A 23,415-nucleotide genomic window follows, 5' to 3' on the forward strand; every position below is an offset into this window, starting at 1 on the left:
CAAAAAGGGAAATTTGGCACAGGAAGCTTTCTTCGCTTCGATACTTTTTGACCTCACTACCAAGGTCGTCTAACTGTTAGTCGTGCCACCAAGTGCTGCTCTCGTAAAACCCAACTCTTGATCCTGCAATCCTGTGTTTGTTGACGGGTAAATAGTGCCGGTCTGCAAAGTACTGGATGAGCTTTCGGAGAAGCGTTCCTAGGCATCTGTGCCGAGTACGCGGTGCCTAGAAATCATGGATCTTCGAATTTTGGTTCGTCCAACCCCGCGAAATGCGCGCGTCCATCGTGACCTAATGATTGTCCTCGAATACATCTCTCCGAGTAAATGTATCCATACCAAGCTCACATTAGCTAAGAAAAATTAGCGAGCTTTTCCTGCGCACATCCAGCAAATTACCAACTGAGCGCAAGCAGGAACGCCCTATCATGATCTGCTTCGAACTTCTCTGGGGTACGGAGAATGTTACCCGCAAACACTGCTGCATCCAATTGAGGAAAGCGGGGACCCCAGAAGAGTCCAATCACAGCAGTGATCGGCGGGAATGCTCTGCTCACGACACCTATCAAAAGATGGCGGTGGAGAGAGAGCTAGCGCGGACGCCTTTGAGCATTCCCAAGGTGATCACGAATTTGTGTTCGCATGAGAAATGCGAATCGCGCTGTGTCATGGCGTTTGGCTGGCTCGCTTTTCGGGTACTAGCATCAAACGAGGTGATGCGTTCGCAGAAATATAAGAGTGGAAAATGCCAGCGCCTCGTTTTCCGATAACGAGACTCTCTTCGTGCATCCTTGCATAAAACTTTTTTTTTAAAGAAAAAAAAATTTTGTAAAACACACTTGCGCCTATTGTTCGTTACGTCAGGCGAAGAGTGGTCAATATGGCAGAAGTTGAGAAGCCTCTCCAGACCAGCACGAAGGAGGACACTGAACGCAGCTCTGCTTCTGATCAGCAAGTAGAGGAGACGAACGAGAAGCATGTCACAGATGCAGAGAAGGCAGCTGAGAAGTCGACCTATCTACCGCAGAGCGATGATGATTACGTCGTTACTTGGAAGACATGGGTAGTCGTCTGGATTCTTGCCTGGTCCTACGGCATATCATTCTGGATTGTGCCGAGCGCCAGTGCTTGCGCTGCTACCATTGCCACTGATCTCGGGGATGTGACGAGGTCGGCGTGGTATGTTTCGACGTAGGTATACCTCAAAACATTTCGTCGTCGCTGGGCTAAATTCCAGCGAAGGTACACGATGACCGTCGCGATTGGTTTCATGGTCTGCGGAGCCAACAGCGACTTGTTTGGACGACGATGGTTTATCATCGGTGGAAACGTGCTTCTGTGAGTTCGATTTGCCCTTCAGAAATCTTTCCGGGTTTCCATGCTGATTCCTCTTTTTCTCGTCAATAGGTTCATCGGTTTCATACTTGGAGGCGCCGCCAAAAACAACTCGACCATGATCGCTTCCTTTGCCTTCATCGGCTTTGGCGCTGGTAACGCTCAGTTGGCAGCATTTGCTTTGCCAGAACTCCTTCCGAACAAGTGGCGCCATATTGCTATCGTCATTGCGGACTTCTGGGTCATTGTACGTTCCCCCTCAAATCTTTTCTTCACTTATCGCCAGAAAAAAAAATTCTAACGAGAAACGTGCAGGTCGCTGCGGTCATTGGTCCAGTTGCCGGCCGTTTCGCCGGAGCCCACCACAAGACCGGATGGCAATGGCTCTTCTATGCGCCAGCGATTCTGGTGGTTTCTTCGTTCGTCGGCCTTTTCCTGTACTATTTCCCACCGAAGCACCCGCGCGGTCTACCAACGAGACAGGCATTTAAGGAGTTGGACTATGGCGGAGCTTTTCTGTTCATCGTGGCCACTACACTCATCCTCACGGGCGTGAACTATACCACAATCCTTCCCTCCTCGAGTCCAACGGTTGTTGGCACGCTCTGCTCCGGTTTTGGCCTGATGGTCTGCTTCGCCTTATACGAGCGATATGTCCCGCTGAAGCAACCTCTGACGCCTACTCACGTGTTCACTCGTAACAAGGGTCGAGCACTCACTGCGCCGTTCGTGGCTGCGTTCGTCGTTACCATGTTCTACTACATGGTCAATGTCGTCTACCCAACCATGATCAATGTGTTTTACTCCGCCGAGGGCGACTATAAATACCAGGCCGTGCTTACGCTACCCAGCAATCTTGGGCTTGCGTTCGGTGCTGCATTGCTGAGTGCTTTTGGAACTAAAGTGGGCCGCTGGCGTTGGCAACTCATCATCAGCGTCGGTGGCATGGTCCTTTTCGGTGCTCTTCTGGCGCTTGGAAACCCTGGTAACAAGGGCACGTCGATCGCCATGGTGTTCCTCTGCCAAACGTTTTTCGGCTGGGCGCAATACCTGTCAATTGCATATGTTCAGTTTGGATGTGATCAGGTAGAGCTCGGTATCTCAGGTATGTAATCTTCTCCTCGGGCAGATGTGTGGGCCCGCTGACATCGACTACAGGAGGTCTTGCCGGTGTGGCTCGCTTTGCGGGAGGCGCTGTAGCCATTAGCATCTATACCACAATTCTTACGAATGTGCAGGGTAGCTACATGAAGAAACTTGTTCCACCCGCTGCAATTGCGGCGGGTCTGCCACAGAGCTCGGTTTCAGCGCTGTTGGCCGCGCTCCCTCTTGGTTCAGCGGCACTCGCAAAAGTACCAGGTCTCACGACTGACATTGCTCTCGCCGCAGCTGGTGCTTTCCAACAGAGCTACGTGCATGGCCTTCGTACCACGGCGTTGTCGTCACTCTCTTTCGGTATCCTGGGCATAATTGGTGAGTCGACGTTCGAACTTTCTCCTGTCTGCAGATGTGCTAATATCCAATCAGCTGCTTTCTGCTGCGAAGATATCGGTAAGAAGATGAATAACAAGATTGAGATCTATCTGGAGAACGACGCATATGCGGAGAGGAATGTGTACCACTAGTCGTGTTTAACGCGATCTTAAACGCTTAGTGTGAAGTGAGGATGGAATGCGGTAAAGATAGATTGGAGCAAGTCCTGATTCGTAATACCCAATTGAAGGAATGATGTAATGTAGACAAGATTGCAAGAGAAAGAAAATCCGATCCCTAAGAAAATCGATCGTACACAATGCTTCATGAAGTCTCGAATCTCCTCACGGAAACTATTCGCGGGAGGCCTTTGTACAGTGATCTTCAAGGCTGAGGAGCAGCAGTTCCTCAGCCTGATCGATAGCGCCGGATAAGAAGGGCCGATTAGTATAATGCTACTACTTGCATATGCACGTACGAGACGGATGCGGGGATGTAAGTCTCGGGTACCGGCTTCCAGGCATGGTCACAGGAACTGTTCCTGTGAGAAGGGAATTTTGGATGACGCCAGCTATTCTGTGGAGATCGCCGGGGAATTGCGGCAAGTTTTATGCATTTCTGTGCCGGGCTTTGTTGGTTCTGTAGTGTCGATCCATATTTATATATCCTCGGGGCGCAACAATGTCTCAAGTCTACCAAGAAGGACGTGGTCGAGATAAATTCGTTGACCATGGCGAACGACTTCTACCTCTTCGCAAACTGCAACTTCGTGCCGGGTGGCTACGCCCCAGTAAGTCTGCCTCACTCCAGCAACAAGGCCAGACCTAACGTTGGGCGAAGTGGCAAGCGGCCTACGACGACCTCGCCGTTCATGTGTTCAATAGTATGTGCACGTCATCCAAACACAAGGAATGTACCGTCTAACTCATCCGTCCAAGAGGAACCTACTACAAAGACATATTACTTCGGTATACCGTTGGAATACGCGCACGATTACAATGCAACGACACTCATGTTTGCATTCGAGGTTTACGGCAAGCGCGAGGTACGTGGCCCTTCCAAGAAGTGCACGTTTCGCGAGTCTAGTCGCTAATCGGGAAGCTCAGGATCTGTACGAGACCCATTTCAAGTCTGCTGCTATGGGCGAGTTTCTGAAGAAGATCCCTCCCACGATGACGACGGGACTGGACCTCATGCACTACGGCTACGTTGGCGGGTACCTCGACAAACCCGGCGACCAGCGTGAATGTGAGATCATGCAGGACACCAGGATCACGGCCGTTTCCCCCGAGGCGCGCAAGGAGATCGCGACGCGCCTTGCTGAGCTCGGGAAGTCTGTGGAGGCAGATGAAAACGGCGTGTACACGTGGATGGCCTTCTTCAGCCACGACGACGACGTGGGTCTCCGTGTCTATGCGAGATTCGCGACGCGCGCCGCCATGGAGAAATACCAGGCAAGGAAGGACGTCCTGAACTTCTGGGAGGCGAGCAAGGAAGACGTCAAGCAGATGGAGTGGCGGTGTTACCTGCCAAACTCGACGCCAGAAAAGAAGAAGGGTTGGCTTCATCGGTAGACTCCAAATCCCGCGCCTTCGTGCTGTGTTTGTTTAGGGTTTTAAATTTTTCATGTGATAGATCAAACAGCAGGAATTTCCTTTTAAAATGTGGCCTTGGGGATCATGTACTTCAAAATCTTGACGTGGTGAGGATCCAGACCGTGAAGTCGTACCGTCCAGGTTCCTCCGTCTTGCTTCGTGGACAGAAATTAAAGCACTAACTGTATCCTGACACGGGGGACGAGCAGAGTTCGGATTGTCGAAACGTGTAGAGCATTTTCAGGAGAACGAATGAGGCTCGCGGTGACCTTGCACGTGATGACAGTTTGACTTGCAGAGGAGGTATGAGTACCTTCAGCTTTGCCATGCTGCCACCAGAACTCATTCGAAGCATAGCGGAGCGCAATTTGGCATCTCCTCTTTCATTGAAGCTACTAAACATAGCTTTTCATCTTGCCGTGCGAGCGGATCAGAACGCCTCGGTTGGCCAGCTCAACACATTTCCTTTCCTGTCCGCGACCTCCGCACACCCAGCGTCGGTCGCTGATCCTATCAGCATGTGCAAACTCGTGAGGAAAGTGAAAAGACCGGGTGAAGGTATTAAGAAAAGCTGTTCGCGCCGAGAAGCCCTTCGAAGCATGATCAAATCCTAGGACCTTTTCGGGCAAATTCCGCAAATACATGGCGTAATGGGAACAAGAGACTTGGTAGCCAGCATGAGGCAGAGGATTTGCACCAAGAAATTCAGTTTAGAAAGCGATGAGAGCCATTTTGACTTATGTTTGGTGAAATGTGCAGTACAGAACTGCGGAGATTGGCATTGCATGACCAAATGCCGTTTCGTGTCATCAGAAGTAAGACAATCCTACGAGTCCAACACAGGGGTTGCTCGTTGAAAAAGGGACCACGAAGCATCGTCAGTCAAAACCCGTCGTAGCATTCAAATTCCATCTTCCAAAGCGTCGTTGGACGTCGCGGTGTCGAGACAGGAGTCCGTTTACCGTCGACCCCACCCCTCCGATTACCGCACCCTACAATGCCCGAGCTGCCAGTGCACGCCCGCCAAGGCCCCCGTCCGCCGGAAAGCGCAAAAGCTCCTCCAGAACCAACAACCTCACTCTTCCCTATCTCCAGCCATTGACACCCCCCCATCATCTCCGCACATCATGAACAGCCTCCGCGTCGCCAGGCACGCCGTCCGCGCGGCGCCCAGGACCCTCAGAGCCCCCGTGGCGGCACGTTTCACACAGCAGAGGAGAGGGTACGCCGACGTTGCGACCGACAAGATCAAGCTCAGTCTGGCGCTGCCGCATCAGGTACGTTGGATTTTCTGCCGGCAATACATTCCTGAAGGGAGGGTTGGGCGATGGTACGGGCGGCGGATTGTGTCTGTGATCGTTTGAGAGCAGCAGACGAGGCGGAAGTGAGCACTTTTGTAAAGAATCGCGATGGCTGACTTTTTTCTTTCCCTGTAGAGCATCTACAAGAGCACCGATGTGTACGTTTGCCATCCCCCACCATCGAGACTACTACACGTCACATCTCCCGCGCCAACAGCCGTCTCGGAATTGGTAGCGGGCTAGTGGGAGCATGAGAGATTGTGGAGTATACGGCATCCGAGTTTGCAAACGCGAACAATGATGGACAGCGTTGATCGGACAAGCATTGGCTAACTGATCCGTGATCAACAGTGTCCAGGTGAACATCCCCGCTGAATCCGGCGACATGGGCGTCCTCGCCAACCACGTCCCCGCAATCGAACAGCTCAAGCCTGGCCTTGTCGAGATCATCGAGGAGTCCGGCAACAGCAAACAGTTCTTCCGTACGTCCGCCCACCCCTCCCTACCGGCAACAGCGACAAAATATTTCGCCATTGATATACACATTTCTGTTTTTAATTCACTCGGAAGGATAGACAAGAATATTGAAAGAAACACGAGTAACTAACCTTTGACCCTCGCAACAGTGTCTGGTGGCTTCGCCGTCGTTCAGCCCGGCTCCGTACTCAGCATCAATGCTGTTGAGGGTTTCCCTCTCGAGGACTTCAGCGCCGAGGCTGTGAGGAACCAACTTGCCGAGGAACAAAAAATTGCTTCGGGCGGTGGAAGTGAGCAGGACATCGCGGAGGCCAAGATTGCGATTGAGGTGCTCGAAAGCTTGCAGGCGGCTCTGAAGTAAAACTCTTCTGTATCGCAAAAAATCACTGATCTAGACGAATGAGGATCATGTGTGTATAAAAGTCGCTTCAAGTGGTATGAAGGGAGAGGAGTAGTAGAGCGGAGATATGTACAATATCTAGACAAGCGAAGAAAAAGGTTATCGAAGCTCGGCGAGGACGAAAGATGAGAAAGTGAGAAATGTGGAATATCTCATTTGTGTGATTGTTGTTCCTGTTGTGATGAGAATGTTTGCATGGCGCTCTTGGTCTAGTCTTTCCGCTTATCGCTCCATTTATCCCCACCTTGCCTTGTCATGATACGTCCGACCATATTTTCTGTCTACCTCTTCACTGCCGCGGCAGCAGGACTGATCGGCATTTGAACTACAGGAGATGTTGATCTTTCCTCCTGGATATGTCGCCCACTCTTTCCTCCCAGCTTCATCGCCTTCGTCGTGTCCTCACGCTTCATCTCAACCTCCCCAGCACGTCCGCTATTTTTTTTTTATCTGGGAGTCGTTCAATCGTATTCCAGGCAAAGTTGTTGTCTCCTGCCTCGCGGTCCAATATTGACGATGAGCTGAAGACTCTGGCGGTGGAGCATTGTCGAGCTTTCCATAGTCCTTTTGTTGATAATTTTGTAGCTTACCGGTCAGGCCGTTAATAGCGGCAGTATCCACGATATCGTTCATTGAGTTGCGGGATGCTCGATCTGCAAGCGCGGCAAATCGGTCATATTCGAGTAATGCTGGGGAGGCCGACAGGACAGACCGGTGTTCGATCGCTTCAAGCTCATGTAGGTGCGTTCTAATTGTAAGTCCTTCATGGCCATCCTCATGCCCGTCTCCGAGCAGCATGTGTGAACGGTTCATGCTGCGTGGTTGATGTTCAGCCCTCGGGGAACGAGTATAGGACATTTCGGGCTCTTTAACGGCATAGAAATTATCTGAAGAACGATGACTGTGATGGCTTGAGTGGTGGAATTTGTGCGGCAAGGAACATTGAGATCGGCCAAGATCGTTCACTGGAAGGTCTTGTCGACTGCGGTCAACGGAAGATGCATTTTGCGAAGCCACCGAACGAGGTGAAGAATGATAAGTCTCTGGAAATTTTCCCTGGCCGTGCACCACACTCTTTTCCTCTCTGGACTGATTACCCCAGGACAAAATGGGCGGTTCGATGGCCTTGTCCTGTGCCGTTGCTACCTCAGGATGATTCATGTGTTGTTGTGGCAGTGGCAGACCCGAATGATGGGCCATTCGATCAATTGCTGTAAAATGATCGGGAACAGAAGAATTCTCTGCTTGCACATCCTTGCACTGACCATTCGTCGGAATTCCAGGTGCGGAAACGGCATCGAACCCGTCCTCATAGCAATCTACAGCGCGCTCCATCAACAACCGTCTGGAACCCTCGATAACGTCCCTTAGCGCCCCAGTATGCTCTAAAAGAATCCCGTCGATGTTCTTTAGAATCTCTTGCGCTAGTGGTTCATTGACATGTTGTGGTTGCCGAGCCAGCTTCTGTTGACCAGGAATGTCGGTAACAGCAGTAGGAGGAGGAGAAGAAGTAGAAGCGAAAGAAGCAGAAGCGGACGGCGACCCAACTCTTGAGCGATAATATGATGACCAGCGCTCGGTCAGCTTGCGATTGATGTACTGTTCTGGCGTCTCGTTTGAAAAACTAATATCTACACACGGCAACGGCAGACGAGCAGGTGGTGGACTGAGCGAAAGCGCCCGTACTCGCTCGAACGCCATATGCGATATTGTCTCTCTTCCCTGATCAGATTGAGGTGTCGATACGACGCAACTAGTGCTATTGCGTCTGCGGAAAGGGCTGCACTTCAAATTTACTGTTCTCGCGGCCCCACGTTCTTCCGATCCATCGTTGTCGCAGCGCCTCCGGGAGGATAGCCCGAACCTTTCTCGATCGCACTGGATCTCGGAATTGCAGACCACCACATACTTCTGGATTGTATCTTCAAGTGAAGTAATGAGGGCGTCTCTACCCTGCCTCTGCGCTGGGTGGGTGCAGTTCAATGTTCCGCTGGACCATGGGCATGCCGGCTCATTGATGCATTTGGATCCATGCTCCATTTTATGCAGGCCGCGAGGATCGAGGCGAAATCAACGCATCGGCATATCTTTGGTGCTATTTGACTATTCAATCGCTGGTTCCGCTGCTGGGGTTGAAATGACCGATGGGCTAGCCACTGGCTAGAAAGGAAGGCGAGGAGAGAAGACAAGTAGAAATGAGGTTGGAAGGGAAAGAAAATCAACGGCGATGATGCGGACTATGTCATGTGGGAGAAGGGCATTGGCGAAGAGTTTTCGGTTGGTGGCACTGGAAGTGGATAGGACGTTGAGGTGGAATAAGAGGGGGTGGGGGCGAGAGCAGGAGCGTCCCAGAGAGGTAAGATGCTACTTTGCACCATGATCCTTCCTCGCCAGACATCTCAGCTTCGCGCGGTGGCCTCCAAGTCCGGAGAAGGAGAGGGAGAGGAGAATCTAGCCAGTGTCGTCCTGTGCTGGCCGCTGAGCAGCGCCATCGAGGGATGGGTCAGTCGCTCAGTGCGGTGGGACGAGCAGAGAGGCAGAACACGTGCTTTTGCATATGTGCATCTCTATTACGCCGATGAGCATCCGGCTACCGCAATGTCGAAAGGCGCCATAGAGTTGTGGTGCACTACGGCGGTATGTCCCATAGCACCCACACGCCAAGGGCGTCAGGCAAAGTGTAATCCTCAACGGGGCTTCCCCGCCTCGTCGTTACCCCGACGTGTTCGCATGTCAGCTGCTCGGAGACGGTGGCGCAAACGGACAGATGACTGCCTTTTTTTGCACGGCTTGCGGCGCGTCACGGCAGGATGGCGGACTGAGCACGCGAGAGAAGCAAAGAATACCACGGGAGCATGCGAACATGGTCGCAGTCGAAGCCTGTAGGCCGGGTTTTGAGTTAGACAGGCAAGTAGGGGAGCTGAAGAAGGTACCTAGCACAGGCCAAGGGCTGGTTGGGCCAATCAGAGCGGCGGGGCCGTGATGCTGCTGGGTGGCGGGTGGGCCTCAGCAAGGCCGATGTCATGCTTTGTTCGACTTTTGCTGCGGCGGCGTCGACGGTGGTTTGGTGCGTGTTGCTGCTTTGAGCAGGGCAGCTCTGAACGGGCAGCGGCGAGGGGAGCGAGAGCCAAAGCTGCGGCGGTCATGTGAGGACCGGCGGCGACTTCCTGCTCCCACTTCCTTTCCTTGTGGAAGCCTTGCGGAAAACGCGCTGGGGGAAGGAGCTAGCTCGACGTAGCCTTGCTGATCAGGATAGGCAAGTGCGGACAGGAACAGCAGGCGCGGCGAAGGATGGAGAGCGCGAGCGCCCACTCACACACGGCCGCCGCGTCCAAGTACGAGCAGTGCGGGCAACAGCCACGTTCCGCGTGCAGCACCGCAAGTCCGCCAGCTGGGGTTAGGCAGGAAAAGCAGAGGTGGTTACGTGACTGTGCGTTGTAGAGAAAAGCGAACCCGGGTGCCAGCAAGGCATGTGTGAACGGTGGAACGATGAGGGAGAGTGGGCAAGACGGCGAGTCTACGTGCGAGCAGCAGGGAGGGCGGCGCAGATGTTGATGCCACGCAGACTGCAAACGTTCGGGGCGGCGGAACGACAAAGGGCTCGGGATTCTTGCACAGTCCGGCTTGTCTCTCTTCTTTCATGGAGTGGTTGACGAAATGCGTGGAGGAGCTGCACCAGACCGCGCAGCCCCAGGCGTCAGGGCTGGCCGAGGGGCGGGTGCGCTGGGCAGGCTCCGGGCGGGTGCTCGCTGGCCAGGCGGCGGCTCGCAGTGGGCAGGCTCTGGCAGGCTCTGGCGGGCTCTGGCAGGCTCGGGCTCGCAGGATCGCCGTGACCGCCCGCCCGCGAGTCTCGCAGCGGCGTGCGCTGAAGCGCTTGGCCCTAGCTCGAAACTAATCAACGCAATCCGACCGAGCGCGCCAACTTCCACTGCGAACTCATCCTGACTGCGTCCCTCGCCTAAAGCACCACACATCTCCTCCAACTCCCACCACCATCACCACCAGCCGCTACGTTGTGCTGCTCCGCCCTCCTTGCAAACCAGCCCGCTGACATCCGCCTTTGCCGTCCTCCACTCGCGCATCTTCAATCTGTCTCGTCGCTGAGCCTCGACGCACCCCTGTGTCATCACCGCGACCGGCCGGACAGCAGAACGAAACTCTTGCCCACCTACCCTCACCTATCTTGACCGTCAACACCAGCGCTCTCGTCCTTTGCCCAGCTCAATCTCGCCATCCACGAGCTTTCATCGCCCAGCCCGCGTTCGAGCCTTCGTCCGAACTCCCCTGCCGCTTTTGAGGTTGCCTGAAGATCGCTTTCGAGCTTTTTTGAGTTGCACGCACCGTCCACCCCCGGACAGCCGCCAGAAACTTATTCGAAAAAGGCCTTGCCTCATCCCATCGATCCTTCAAACTTCACTTCTAGCTCACAAAAACCACCACCGCCACCCTGCGCGCACCTCTACGCATATAGACGTCAACCGCCCCGCTAGAAAATTTCTTCTCTCGCAAGCCGACGCTCACTTTGCACCCCCCATCGCCGACCCAACGCTCCCGGCTCCACAGCGCAGTCTCGAGCCGACCTCGTGTGAGGATACGGCCACACATCCATAGTTTCTTTGTGCACACCAGCTACATAGGCATCACGCCCCCATCGAGACATCCCACAAAGGCGACGCTTACTGGAGGTGAGAAGGAGACGGATCCGCGGAAGCCCTCGTTTCTCTCCCTTTCCCCCTTCTCCCTTCACCAATTCTCTCTTCTTCTTCTTCTTCTTCTTCTTTTCTCACTTTCGTTTCTTCCGTTTCTGTGTGAGCACTACGACATCAGCTGGCTGCACACATCATGGCTAGCGAGAACGAGGTCGACCTCGACTCCATCATAGACAGACTTCTAGAGGTGCGCGGGAGCAGGCCCGGCAAACAAGTCCAGTTGCTCGAACAGGAGATCAGGTTCCTGTGTACAAAGGCACGCGAGATCTTCATCTCGCAACCTATTCTTCTAGAGCTTGAGGCTCCTATCAAGGTATGCACCACCCTCTCTCCTTTTTTTGGCACCAAAAAATTTCCTTGAAAAAACCCTCTCTCGGACGCACTACCCTTTTCCGTGGTCTCTCTTGAGATTCAAGGTTCCTCTGGTCCATAATGCGGTCCGAGCGGCGAGTAGAGCAGAGTTGGGCACCAACGGGCGCGTCGAAATCTCTCCAATACGAAAACGGAAATTTGTTTCAGGAGATCTAGGCACGCACTCGAACACGCTTGTGTTATGTGGCACACCGCGCAGAGAAAGCTATTTACTAACCAGCGTTCTTGCATCACCAGATTTGCGGCGATATCCACGGCCAGTACTATGACCTGCTACGCTTGTTCGAATACGGTGGCTTCCCGCCGGAGGCCAACTACCTGTTCTTGGGCGACTACGTGGATCGGGGCAAGCAATCTCTCGAGACCATCTGTCTACTGCTCGCGTACAAGATCAAGTACCCAGAAAACTTTTTCGTCCTTCGCGGCAACCACGAATGCGCTTCGATCAATCGCATATACGGCTTTTACGATGAATGCAAGCGCCGGTACAACATCAAGCTGTGGAAGACATTCACAGACTGCTTCAATTGCTTGCCCATCGCAGCGATTATCGACGAGAAGATCTTCACTATGCATGGCGGACTGAGTCCGGACCTGAATTCTATGGAGCAGATCAGACGCGTCATGAGACCCACTGACGTAAGTTGAAGCCCACTTCCCACACATAGTTGTCTGGGCTAACCACAGTCTTCCCACAAACAGATTCCTGACTGCGGCCTCCTCTGCGACCTCCTATGGTCTGACCCTGACAAGGACATTACCGGCTGGTCCGAGAACGATCGGGGTGTATCCTTCACATTCGGACCAGACGTGGTCTCGCGCTTCCTACAGAAGCACGACATGGACCTGATATGTCGTGCCCACCAGGTTGTCGAAGACGGCTACGAGTTCTTCTCGAAACGCCAACTCGTCACGCTGTTCAGCGCGCCGAACTACTGTGGCGAGTTCGACAACGCTGGGGCCATGATGAGCGTGGACGAGAGTCTTCTGTGCAGCTTCCAGATCTTAAAACCGGCCGAGAAGAAGCAGAATAGGTTCGGACGACGATAAATGCGTAGTACAGTCATGGGACGGGTGAACTGGGTTTTGCCTGTTTGGGCAACTGCGGCGTCGCGCTTCGTCCCTGGTTTGGGGAAACGGCGCGGTCACGTGTCGCGCCACTACCCCCATATCCGCGCAGGGCACTCGCGGCGACAGAGCGTCATACTCTGTGGTGTCCGTGGGAATTGAAATTCATGCGGATGGTGAAGGTGGTGCTACTTTGATTGTGTCTTGCGTTGCGTTGGTGCGTTCGCTATGTATGCTTAGACATGTGTGCGCGACGAAACGGGTGTACTCGTGAGAGAGGGTGGACGCTTTCTCTTTTTCTCTCTTCTCGCTGTGTGTGTGTCTCTCTCTTTGTCTTTCTGTGCGCGAAATTTCATTATTTCTCTTGCCGGGTGGGACTGTACGAACGAACGAAACAAAGGGGAGATAGGGCTTTCTGCTTTTGACGAACGCTCGAATGCATGTCTGGTTTGTCTGTGGTCACTGGGAAGCGGGTTCTCAATCATCTTTCTCACGGCTTTCTTTTTCCACCGTAAAACACCATCGGTCAGATCTCGTTAACAATAGTTCCTATTGCTGTCTTTTTGTCCACCCGACTAGCACTGAGGGAGCGGTGTAGACGATTTGACTCGCCCTTTCGACCAAGGTGTCTCGAACAACTCCCTCTCTCTCTCTCTCTCTTTTTTTTTTCTTTTTTTGGGCTTCGCCTGCTTCTTTGATCCTACAGCAAACTCTGGGAGCGTGCCGGCGCCATTCTCGAACCGAGCGTTCCGCTCTCCGAGTCGTTGATCCGTTCTTGGGCGACTCCCAACCCAGACATGAGACGCGCTCTCGTCATCGCGCACGTAGCTCGCTTCGAGACGACCGTAGGCGGGCGTTGAGGCGTCGGCTACGACGGCTCACGTCAGAGCAGTCCACCTCCTCATTCGCGGGCACGCAACAGGTATCACAACAGGAACAGCGGCCGCGACGCAGTCGCAGTCACGGGCACGAGATGGACGACCTCGTTGGAAAACCGGCAACGACGATCACGTAACGAGCGCCGTCGAATGCACGCGGCTTCGACAGGTGGCCGGATAACAACATGTTTGTGCCTGGCGGCGTGTTTCCTCCAGCATTGCAGCTGCCGCCGGCAGAACGGTGAGGTCGCCATCCCTGTTTTCAGCGCCATGGCCTAACAGAACTTCATCTTATGGTCTTGTTCCGTACGCAAGCACTGTCTTTGTGGGCGGATACTCATGGATCATTGCTGTAAGCACTTTGTCACTCGCGTTCGATCCCACCTCACGCACGTTAGCCGGGGAAAGACCCAAGCTTCAAAGGATTATCGGTGTCTCAGTACTGCATCAATGCCTACTCAACAAGAATCATATTCCTCTTGGCGGTGCATTCGTTCGCAGTCCGTCTTGGTAGAGAATGTTACACAAGCAGATTTTTGGTCTGGAAAGATAAGGCAGAGCTGCTTTAGCTATGCCTACTTGGACTTCTCCTTGCATCTGCCGACCAACTGCATAAATGCATAGTCATTATGAGCCTAAGTTCACCTTCGTCGTTGCCCAATTGCATCTCATGTTGAACATGTCCGTCTTTGGTCATACTAACCATCATGAAAGACGTCACCAGGGCCTTGAGATTTGATACCCCCTTGAACGTTACCAAACAAGGAACCTTTGCTTTGAGAAGTAGATAGAGAGCAGACTGTGAACAGCATTTTCCCGTGTGCCTTTCCGCACCATTACCGGCCGGTATATCCTTCATCCACTCTACCGAATGGGTTGGGATCTCATGAGCCTTTTTCTCCAAAAGGGCTTAACGCTTACTCCAGGATCAGAGCTGTTGGCCGAGCGCATTCACTTCTTGAATGTGGGCTGCTTTGTGCCGCAAAGCTGGTCGCATTGTGCGCTACAAGTAGCAAGGCCGCAATAGCGTGCGAGCCATCGATTGAATTCAATACTCCGTCTGAAAAGCAGGGCAAGGTCTCCATTCAATTTAATTGTCTTACCACTAGTACGTAATCTACTCGGTGAATGTCTTGGGCCGTGTGATCCGCGTTTCTTAGGCGCAGTTGAATGTCTTCGGGGTCATTGAGCCGGAAAGCGGCGACGCTGTGGGTCAAGACGTGCTGAACAAAAAATCCGGCACCATCCCCAGAGTTTAATAGTAGTATGCTAAGTCGTCGGCTAGTGTAGATTGGAACAATCAGGTGACGGATTTACAGTATGGAGTTCGCCTGACCATTATTCTTATTCCTCGTCTAAAGTGTGACGGAGCTTGGGTAAGAGCGGGGATCTATCGGCAGTAGCGTACGACGAAATGGTGTGACACCACGTGATATCGCGCTCAGATCTCATCGCGTTGACTTGCAACGGCGATCTTTATGCTGAACAATCGGTGGCCGAATTACGGAAATCCAGGGGACAAGCTGGCTAGGTCCTGCAGAGTGACATGCAAAGTAAAGCTACATCTGCAATGTCATCACAAACAACGGCGCTATTGAATTCCCGCGATCTATCCAGCGAGCACCCGCATCGACACCATGCCCAAGATGAGACAAGAGCGTAGCGTGTGAAGCCGGAGATCTTTGTCGACTGACCGCGTTAAGCAGCGACCAGGGAAGCTCAAAGCTCAACTCCAGGAAACCCCCGGGAAGAGATCAAAAATGCAGAGACGGGAGTCCGGCATAAGGCCTTGTTAGGTCTGATAGTGCTGCGTTGCTGGGTCGTGCACGCTTCGCTGCGAATGCATTTGCTGACCGAATACGATCCGCATTGAGAGACGACTCACTCGACTCATCAGCACGCACGCCGGAGCTGGGAGAAAGCCCGCTGATCGCGTCTTATCAATGGCCTCGCTGCACAGGACGCGAATGGGAGTCTATACGTCGCACGCACGCGCGCGCTCACGCGCTTTCCGACAGCTCACTTTCCTTTCCGGCGCGAGCCACCGCCTGCCCAACTTCACGTCCGACGCGTGTTTTGCTCATATTCAGAGCAGCAGGAACTCGCGAGGGGAGACGGCATGGGAACGATGGCGCCAAGCCAAATAGTCCAAAGACCCCATTCACCCCGACGGTGGGCCGTATAGCAAACAAAGGTGACGAGAAAGCCCGAGTGTCTATCTGAACCTTCTCCACCTCCTCCAGCTGCCGCAGCCAAAGCCTGCCCTATCGAAAGCCGCAGGGATCACGTACCGGAAAGAAGGTGAGGAAGAAAAGGAAGTGATGAACACACGCCTCTCGCAGAGCGGTGAGCAGACAAAGACCCCAGGAAGAGAAGAAGAAGAAAAAGAAAGAAAGAAAAAAGATGAAAACAAATGAAAAGTAGAACGACACAATCTCCCCGAACCAATGGGCTCGGCCACGGGGTTTCCCAGCTTTTTCGGGCGTCGAGAAAGGAAGGTGTGAACCACATTGGAGACACATCGCACAAAACACGATCTGCACACATAAAACACACACACACATACATACACATACACACACATCTACCGACGCATGCACGGGCCTGCACGCAGAGGAATCGCAACCCAAACCAAGGCATGAAGGAGAGTCGACGCGTTTTCGAATGGGAGCGGTGAGACCTGGCGATGGCGGCCAATGAAGGGCGAGGGAGGGGTAGCCCTTTTATTTTTGTTGCAGCATCGGGCGGCGGAGCGAGCTTGTGGCGATCTCTTTGAGCTTTCTTGGAGGGCGAGAGAGTGGACAGGCGAGAGAGCAGAAAAAGGATGCGGGAGTGGACATCATGGAGAGGTAGGAGAGAGAGAAAATGAAAAATCCTGGCCAAGGTTGCAGAAGAGCGAAGAGGGACCGTGTATTATGCCATTGATCATGCTTGGAAAAAAAAAAAAAGGATGAAAACGCGTCCTATACTTGCGAGCAATTGAACGAAGACAAAGAATTGGCTTCTCGTCGTGACTATCCCACAACCAAGCCCATCCCTACCCGCCTTCTGTCACGCTCCATACCTGATTTTCCATGTACCTCTTCTCCCGACCTGCCCATCTTCCTAATAAAAGCGGCCGTCAATATTTTTTTAGCTTCGTGTGCGCGTCATAAAAACGTCCGGCCGTGCCAATCCCCCCTTCCTTCAAAGTACACATGCGGCCCCGAGTGGAAAAAGGGGCCGAGAAATCCACATCAAAAGAAGTGTTAAAAAAAAGAGAGAGCAGCAGAATAGAAAGCATACAAAGAACCAGTCCAACCACTCTTGAACTAGAAGAGAAACCCTTCTAACAATCAACCGAACTCATGGGGTAATCATGCTGTCAACACAAAACGCGCGCACGCACGGAAAATGCTCAAATGTCGCACCGCTGCTGCTCTTCAATGAAGAAGTGAAAAAAAAAACCACAAAGAACATGCAAAGAAGCAGATCAGAAACGAGGTTAAAAATACAGGTGCATCCGAGGAAGATCCAAAAATCCAACCGGATGGAAATTGCAAAGGCAAAACAAAAGGTTTTTGGGAGCAAATGCATGCCGCCAGAGTGAGTGAATAAGAGCCACCAAAATGACAACCCGCCGCCTTCCTCTCGTGATGGAATTTGTGTTTGAGCGTCGTGTACATGTGAACGACCGGGTTGATGTGTTTGAAGAAACGGACAGAGATGGACCATAAGGAGGCAACTCTGAATGATCAAGACAAGAAGACGACCACAAGTTTCGTGACTGAACGCCATGCCTGATGATGAAAATGCCTAAAAATGGGAATCAAAACGCCGATGCTCTTGTATCCTGCCTGTGTGCCCTGACCCGAAGGCACGATCGGGGGGTATCGGTGAATTATCGAGCCGTATGCAAAGCGAAGAGTTTTTTCCTTTCTTTTCTCTGGGCTTCTTCGTTGCCTGTGTCTGCGTATGCTCGTTCGATAATACGTGAAAAAATTCCATGCCGTCTCAGCCCAGCGTCCTGCCGCCGCTGACGATACCCTGACTAGGAGTTCTCACTGGCTGCATCGATGGCGCATAGCCTAGCTGGCCTGCTCCATCCCACTGCTCGTCCGACAGCACACTTAGCCAGCCGTTGCCAAAATCATTCCGCAGTGACTCGATACGTTGCCTGTAATCGTCGCTTTCCGTCGAATGATACACTGGCTGTTGAAGCAGCACCGAGTCGGTGCCCGTGCGAAGAAGAGACGGAGACACATTGGTGTCGACAGATGGCAGCTGCGGCGGACGCGGCGACTCCGCTGTCGTGGTGGTACGATGCGAGTCCACACTTGGTCGCGTCTTACGAACCGGCGTTGTCTCGGCCTCACTACCGCCATACGTACTGTCGTCCGTGAGACTGTTCTTTGGCTGCAATTCTGGCCGTGGCGACACGTCGGTAGAAATTCGGTTGTGCGTAGGCGCTGGAATCTCGGACGAGGTGCGTTGCGATTGGTTGGGAAAGTCATTCTCGGTCAGCTCGACGACGCGTCGTCTGGGAGCTTTCTTCTTGCGCTGCGACGTGGACAAGCCGAAGTCGCTCTTGCGGCGCTGCTGTCGCAGCAGTTCTTGGCTCTTCCTACGCTCGTAAAATGGGTCGACGAATGGCTCGATGACAGGTTCCGGGCGATTGCGACTGGACACGTCCTCTTCTTGTTCGTCAGGGCTAGGCTTGATGACAGGGACGTTGGCAGGCTCCGGCACACGATCGACAAGGAGCTTTTTCTCGCTAGAAGAAGGCTGTGCGCCGTCCACGAAGATGTCGTCCACGTAGCCCGGGGTTTTGCGGAAGAGGTTGAAGATGGTGATTCTGTAGTCCGCGTAGGAACGGGTGAAGGGGTTGTATTTGACGTACACGTCGGTCATGTTGGGGATGCCGGTTAGACGGGCGATTTCAGCCGGATCGGTCATCTGATTCTCTCTGAGGTCGATGCGCTCGAGTGAAAGGAGGCGCTCGATGCCAGCGAGCGAAGTTAAGCGGTTGCCACGTAGGTTCAGGGCCGTTATTGCGGGCAGCGGATTCTTACCGAGCGAGCGCACAGAGTCGATCATGCAGTGGGAGAGGTTCAGCGCACGGAGAGCGACCAAGTTGGACAGGCAGTCGGGAATCTCGACGAAGTGGTTGGCGGACAGGTCCAGCGACTGGAGCGTGTTGGTCAATGGGGACAGGCCGGACGCGTTCAACGTGGTCAGACCGTTGTCGGCGAGGCTCAAGTGTCGGAGGAAGCGCCATTTGGACAGGGGTAGGATGCCCATTGAGGAGGACAGGAGGTTCGAGGAGCTGCCCCTCGGCGTGCCCTCGCGAGCGCTCGAGCCCGAGCTGCCCGAGGATCGCCTTGGCTGTGGGGTGCCACCTCTTGATTCACCGCGAGAATGCGCCCTGCGAGATCCGTGTCTGCCCTCGGGCAGCTGAACGGGCGACGTGCTCCGCTGGCGTGGGGGGTAGCCTTGGATACCCAGCGGGTTATCTCCCGGACTGTGAGCCAGAGCGTTCCTCAGGGATGGAGGAGAGTTGGGCGAAGCAGCCACATCGGCGAGCCGTGGTGCCTGGGTGGGGGAAGGCCAGGGCAGGACGGGAGAAGATGCCGAGGCGCCCTTTGCAGACCTCTTGCGGCGCTTGTCCATGTCGTCGAGCACGATGTTGATGAGCAAGTCGGCAGGGTCGTCCAGGTTTGCACGTTTCAGGGTCAGGCTGCGCACATTGTCCGCGATCCTGTCCCAGCCGCAGAACTGGCGGAAGTCCAGGTCGGTGATCTCGAGGGTGGTCACATTCTTGAACACGAAAAGAGGCACGGCGGAATCAAAGGGAAACTCCTCGTAGCCGGCTATGAGTGGGGCCCTGTGATCCGGGGACAGGCGGAGGCACGGGATTTTGGTGAAGGCCGAGTACAGGTAAATGAGGTCCTCCTTGATCATCTGCTGTTGCTTCTCGATTCTGGCCTGTGTCTTGGCGGCAGAGGAGAAGCCCAGGGAGCGCCACAGAGAGGACATGCTGGACATGACCGATCGTATGCTTGACACGGAATGGATAGAGTCTCTGTCGGAGCTGCGCAGCTTCTGACGCTGGTGCTCGTTCAGGAAGGACACGTAGTTGGCGTGCGAGTGGTCCGACGTCATGCTCTCGAGGCGAATGTCCATGGGCCCCACGGTGATGCCGAGCTCACTGAAACGAGATAGCAGGTAGTACAGGTGGTGCGGGGTCAGTGCGAGTTTGGCGGGCTTGATCTGCCGCGACGCGAAACCTAGATAAGGCATCGACACGGACGCCAGCGAGGACGGGGTGTAGGGGGTGGTGGGCGGAGACAAGCTCGCGGACGAGGAGGAGCCATGGCTGGATTTCGCATTGCGGTGCGACTGAAGCGCGTTCGCAAGTGCCTTCTCGTGGGTTCGCACAAAGTAGGCGAGATTCTGTACGGCGGATGGGTTGTCAGCAACAGGAAGAGCAACCTGTGAGCCAAGGCAGCAAAGTGATTTTTTTTGGGGGGGAGACCGGCTGGGATGAAGACTTGCCTTTATGAAGACCTGTCCATCTTCTGTGTCCATAGCTTACTTGAGACAGACGTGCATACCAGGAGACGTCGTGGCAGGCTGTGAGATGCAGCTCGAAGCCCCGGCTTGAGCAGGTATATGTGTGGGAGGGGGCGGGATCCTTCAGTCGAGGTGCGCGAGGGTGGTCGCGGAGAGAGAAGAGTTTTTGAGGGTGTAGGATCGCGAGCTCTGCGTACGTACAACGGGGTCTCGTGGCAGGGAGAGGAAGGGATTCCAGAGATAAGGGTAGCTGCGTCACGGCTACCGAGACATTGCAGGCTGTTGAATCTAGTGTCGTGGCGTCTGGGGTTCTGTAAATGATGGGATTGATTAGCACGTTCTGGTCGAGCTTGAAAAAGCAAGAGTGGATAAGCATGTAGTTGCAAAATCTTGAGGCATCCCAACACAGGCGGGCACGGTCTGAATCTGACATACGCGGCTCACACGTCGAAGCACGGTCTGCACCTTGTTTTGCAAGGCAGATCTGGCGTGCAGCAGATGAGGAGGACGAGGAGGACGAGGAGGACGAGGAGGACGAGGACGAGGAGAAGGAAGAGGGGGATGCGGTGGTGAAGGACGGGGACAAGGTCAGGACTGGATCATGGCAAATGTGTAGGAGACTGCAGCCATGACAGCGACGAGCGGAGGGTTGGGTAACGAGCGAAGGGACGGGAAGACACAGATAAGTTATGAAAGAGTTCTGCTTACCCAATGCAGGCGGACTATCCGGCCAATCGACGGCGCGGTCTCAAGCACTCTGGCGCAAGGAAACACGACGCTAGCAGGTCGCTTCGGGCGAGCACGCAGGGCGTCTTGGGCCTATGTTGTGTGTTTTCTGTCTCGGTGCTCGTCGTGACTGAAGGACCGGACGGCGAGATGGGTGCCCAACCGCCAAAAGAGAGAACGTGGATGCAGATGGAGAAGAGCAGACGCGCTGGATGTGTATGTGTTTGTGTGTGCGTGTATGTGTTTTGTTTTCCTTCACTGGTGCAAACACGCACGAGCATACACACACGTCCTCTCTCACACGCTCACATACACACACTCTCTCTCTCCCTTGTGTACCGCGAGGACGAGGGCCGGTTGGAAAGGAAAGAAGACGACGGGATGGAGGGGAGGAGGGACGGGCGGGCCAGAAAAAGACGATGTGAGGCTATGCGGAGATTAATGCGCAGCGTTGGCGTGTTTTGGCAACGCGGCAGCCGCTGGGGGGGGGCAGATCTGATGCCCGATATCGTCTAAATAATGGCGTCGTCCGGCTTTTGCCCTTTGCACCGTTCGACAGGACAGGACAGGAGAGGACACGACGGGACGGGATACGACAGACACACGATACGGCGCGAGGACGAGCCGACCAGGGTCCAGCACTAAGAATTGGATGCTCCAGGCGGGCTCGAAAGATGGACAAGGTCACAAGCCCGTTCCCGAAGCCTGGGTCCCGGCAACGAGGGTTTTGCGTTGGGGAGGAATAGAAGGAGAGGACGAAACAAACGGAGAGACCGCTTGAGAAGGGGAAGCATGCGCTGCAGCAGCCGGAGAGGGACAAGAGGATCACGACCCGAGCAGCAGCGCAGGCGCCCACGACTCCGTACGGCGGCAGCGACAGATGCAATCGCCGTCGAGCAGGCCTTGCGACGCGTTCGCCCACAGCGGGCGACTCGAGCTGTGGAAGCTGCGTACGGAGTGCAGACGTGATGTCTGCGTGGACCGTGATGGCGAGGCTGCTGCTGCGTCGCTCAGGCCTGCTTCTGCATCTGCGTCTGTCTCTGCCCGCGCTGGCGCTTGGGTCTTCTCCTTGCCTCTTCAGCTTGTGTCTCTGCTCAGCTTCCACTGCCGATGATGATAGTGATGCTCGTCCTGTCGATGCTTGTCTGGGGGGGCAGCCATGCCCGGACTTCCAGCTGCCGTGCACCCACGGTCGCACTCTCACTACTGCTGCTTGTGCACCGCGCATGAAAGAGGTGGCCCATCAGAGACAATGCCTGCACCCATCACGTCGATCGTTTCTCATCCTCAGATTCGTACGAGGGGTCCTGGTGCGCGGGCCCAGGCCGTGGCCACGGCCGAGTACTGAGTCTCTCGTCCAGCCTCTGGCGCCTGTCGAGCTTCAAGCGCCCTTGATAGACCGTAGCGGCGCGCATCGGCGGGTGGCGCGGGGCCAATCAGAGCGGCGCTCCCAGCGGGCTCCCACAAACCAAAGGGCCCAATCAGCATCCCTCTTTGACGGCGATCCGTTGCTGGCGAGGGAAAGAAGAAGAAAAAGAAAAAAAAATAGTGGCCCGCTTACGAAGGTGCTCGTAGAAAGTGGCCAGTCGAAAGAAAGAAAACGGCCCATCAGGCTGCTTTCGCGCTCTCAGTTGAACGGGCTTGACTGCGTTGGCTGGAGAAAGCTGAGGCAGCTCCAAAGGAGACAAGCAAAAGTCTGCTGGGCACATACTCCTTGCACCACACACACTCACACGCACTCACATCCACACCCACCCACACACACACACACGCGCGCGCGCACACATCCGCACACCGCAAGCCGCCTCATCGTACAGAACGTCCTCTCACAAGCCCGCACAAAAGACCCCATATCCCTTCTCTACACCCTCCCCCCTGCCATGCTGGTACGCTGTAAAGAAAAATAGATGGTGTCGCGACACCAGGCCGTGGCCTCGCACACCGCTCCGTACTGGCCGACCGTCCACGGCAGGAAGAGGCTGACCGTGTGACCTCTCAGAAGCCGAGAAGGCCATCTTTCGAAGCATGATTGATAGGCGTCTCGAAACCCTCGCATGAGGCGAGACCCGGACCGGAAACCCTTGAGAAGGGCGATGCGGGCATGCATGCGGCCCAGAATTGCATTGTCCTCACCCCCACCACCACCACCAACAGCAGGAAAGCACAAAATGAGCCAGATGCTGCCCCACCAAAATAGGCCGATCTGCTACCTCGTTCTCTTGGCACGTTCGATGCGAAAGAGACCCTCTTTTTCGCTGCTCTGTTCGTGCACGCAGTTCCCTTTGTCCTTGTGCGGTACATTGCATTGCTGCTCCTGTCCGATCGAAACAAGCCGATGCCTTGATGTGGCTACCGCGCTGGAGGTCGCGCGCTGTTGGCTGGCCCCCCGGTGCTGGCCCGCGACGGAAAGCCAAACGTCAGATCTGCCATGACGCACGAGTCGGGCTTTCGCAAGCTGCAGCTGGCTACTACTACACCTGCCACCATCCGCTCCTGTACGGGTAGGCCAGTACAGCTAGCGTGCAGGAC

General features: G+C 54.5%; 4 protein-coding genes across 5 annotated transcripts; 2 read left to right on the top strand and 2 right to left on the bottom strand.

Annotated features, from left to right (window-relative positions):
* The first annotated feature begins 5,442 nt into the window (after positions 1 to 5,442).
* Positions 5,443 to 6,842, top strand: PV09_06095 (ATP synthase subunit delta, mitochondrial). Its single transcript, XM_016359690.1, has 4 exons — positions 5,443 to 5,680; positions 5,840 to 5,862; positions 6,056 to 6,186; positions 6,331 to 6,842. The coding sequence occupies exons 1-4, from the start codon at positions 5,531 to 5,533 to the stop codon at positions 6,540 to 6,542; spliced, it is 516 nt and encodes a 171-aa protein (XP_016212526.1). The 5' UTR covers positions 5,443 to 5,530; the 3' UTR covers positions 6,543 to 6,842.
* Positions 6,620 to 9,921, bottom strand: PV09_06096 (uncharacterized protein). Its single transcript, XM_016359691.1, has 2 exons — positions 9,515 to 9,921; positions 6,620 to 9,461 (listed from the first exon to the last, which is right to left on the bottom strand). Exon 2 carries the CDS (start codon positions 8,619 to 8,621, stop codon positions 7,017 to 7,019), a length of 1,605 nt encoding a protein of 534 aa, XP_016212527.1. The 5' UTR covers positions 8,622 to 9,461; positions 9,515 to 9,921; the 3' UTR covers positions 6,620 to 7,016.
* Positions 9,922 to 10,472: 551 nt separating this feature from the next.
* PV09_06097 (serine/threonine-protein phosphatase PP1) lies at positions 10,473 to 13,373 on the top strand. Its single transcript, XM_016359692.1, has 3 exons — positions 10,473 to 11,603; positions 11,900 to 12,301; positions 12,365 to 13,373. The coding sequence occupies exons 1-3, from the start codon at positions 11,424 to 11,426 to the stop codon at positions 12,710 to 12,712; spliced, it is 930 nt and encodes a 309-aa protein (XP_016212528.1). The 5' UTR covers positions 10,473 to 11,423; the 3' UTR covers positions 12,713 to 13,373.
* Positions 13,374 to 16,516: 3,143 nt separating this feature from the next.
* PV09_06098 lies at positions 16,517 to 21,347 on the bottom strand. 2 transcript variants are annotated; one of them, XM_016359694.1, is made up of 3 exons: positions 20,869 to 21,347; positions 20,143 to 20,471; positions 16,517 to 20,040 (listed from the first exon to the last, which is right to left on the bottom strand). In XM_016359694.1, the coding sequence occupies exons 2-3, from the start codon at positions 20,173 to 20,175 to the stop codon at positions 17,602 to 17,604; spliced, it is 2,472 nt and encodes an 823-aa protein (XP_016212530.1). In that variant the 5' UTR covers positions 20,176 to 20,471; positions 20,869 to 21,347; the 3' UTR covers positions 16,517 to 17,601. The 2 variants fall into 2 exon arrangements, with proteins under 2 accessions (XP_016212530.1, XP_016212529.1); XM_016359693.1 differs by having other exon boundaries at positions 20,596 to 21,347.
* Between the last annotated feature and the right edge of the window lie 2,068 nt (positions 21,348 to 23,415).

The sequence above is a fragment of the Verruconis gallopava genome (assembly GCF_000836295.1).
Source record: "Verruconis gallopava strain CBS 43764 unplaced genomic scaffold supercont1.20, whole genome shotgun sequence".
Lineage (NCBI taxonomy): Eukaryota > Fungi > Ascomycota > Dothideomycetes > Venturiales > Sympoventuriaceae > Verruconis > Verruconis gallopava.

Coding starts and splice junctions, on each gene's coding strand:
- PV09_06095 (XM_016359690.1), top strand. CDS start 5,531: ATGAACAGCCTCCGCGTCGCCAGGCACGCCGTCCGCGCGGCGCCCAGG. Junction 5,681..5,839: donor GTCTGGCGCTGCCGCATCAG/GTACGTTGGATT, acceptor CTTTCCCTGTAG/AGCATCTACAAGAGCACCGA. Junction 5,863..6,055: donor ATCTACAAGAGCACCGATGT/GTACGTTTGCCA, acceptor CGTGATCAACAG/TGTCCAGGTGAACATCCCCG.
- PV09_06096 (XM_016359691.1), bottom strand. CDS start 8,621: ATGGAGCATGGATCCAAATGCATCAATGAGCCGGCATGCCCATGGTCC.
- PV09_06097 (XM_016359692.1), top strand. CDS start 11,424: ATGGCTAGCGAGAACGAGGTCGACCTCGACTCCATCATAGACAGACTT. Junction 11,604..11,899: donor AGCTTGAGGCTCCTATCAAG/GTATGCACCACC, acceptor TTGCATCACCAG/ATTTGCGGCGATATCCACGG. Junction 12,302..12,364: donor GCGTCATGAGACCCACTGAC/GTAAGTTGAAGC, acceptor TCCCACAAACAG/ATTCCTGACTGCGGCCTCCT.
- PV09_06098 (XM_016359694.1), bottom strand. CDS start 20,175: ATGGACACAGAAGATGGACAGGTCTTCATAAAG. Junction 20,041..20,142: donor ATGGACAGGTCTTCATAAAG/GCAAGTCTTCAT, acceptor TCCGCCGTACAG/AATCTCGCCTACTTTGTGCG.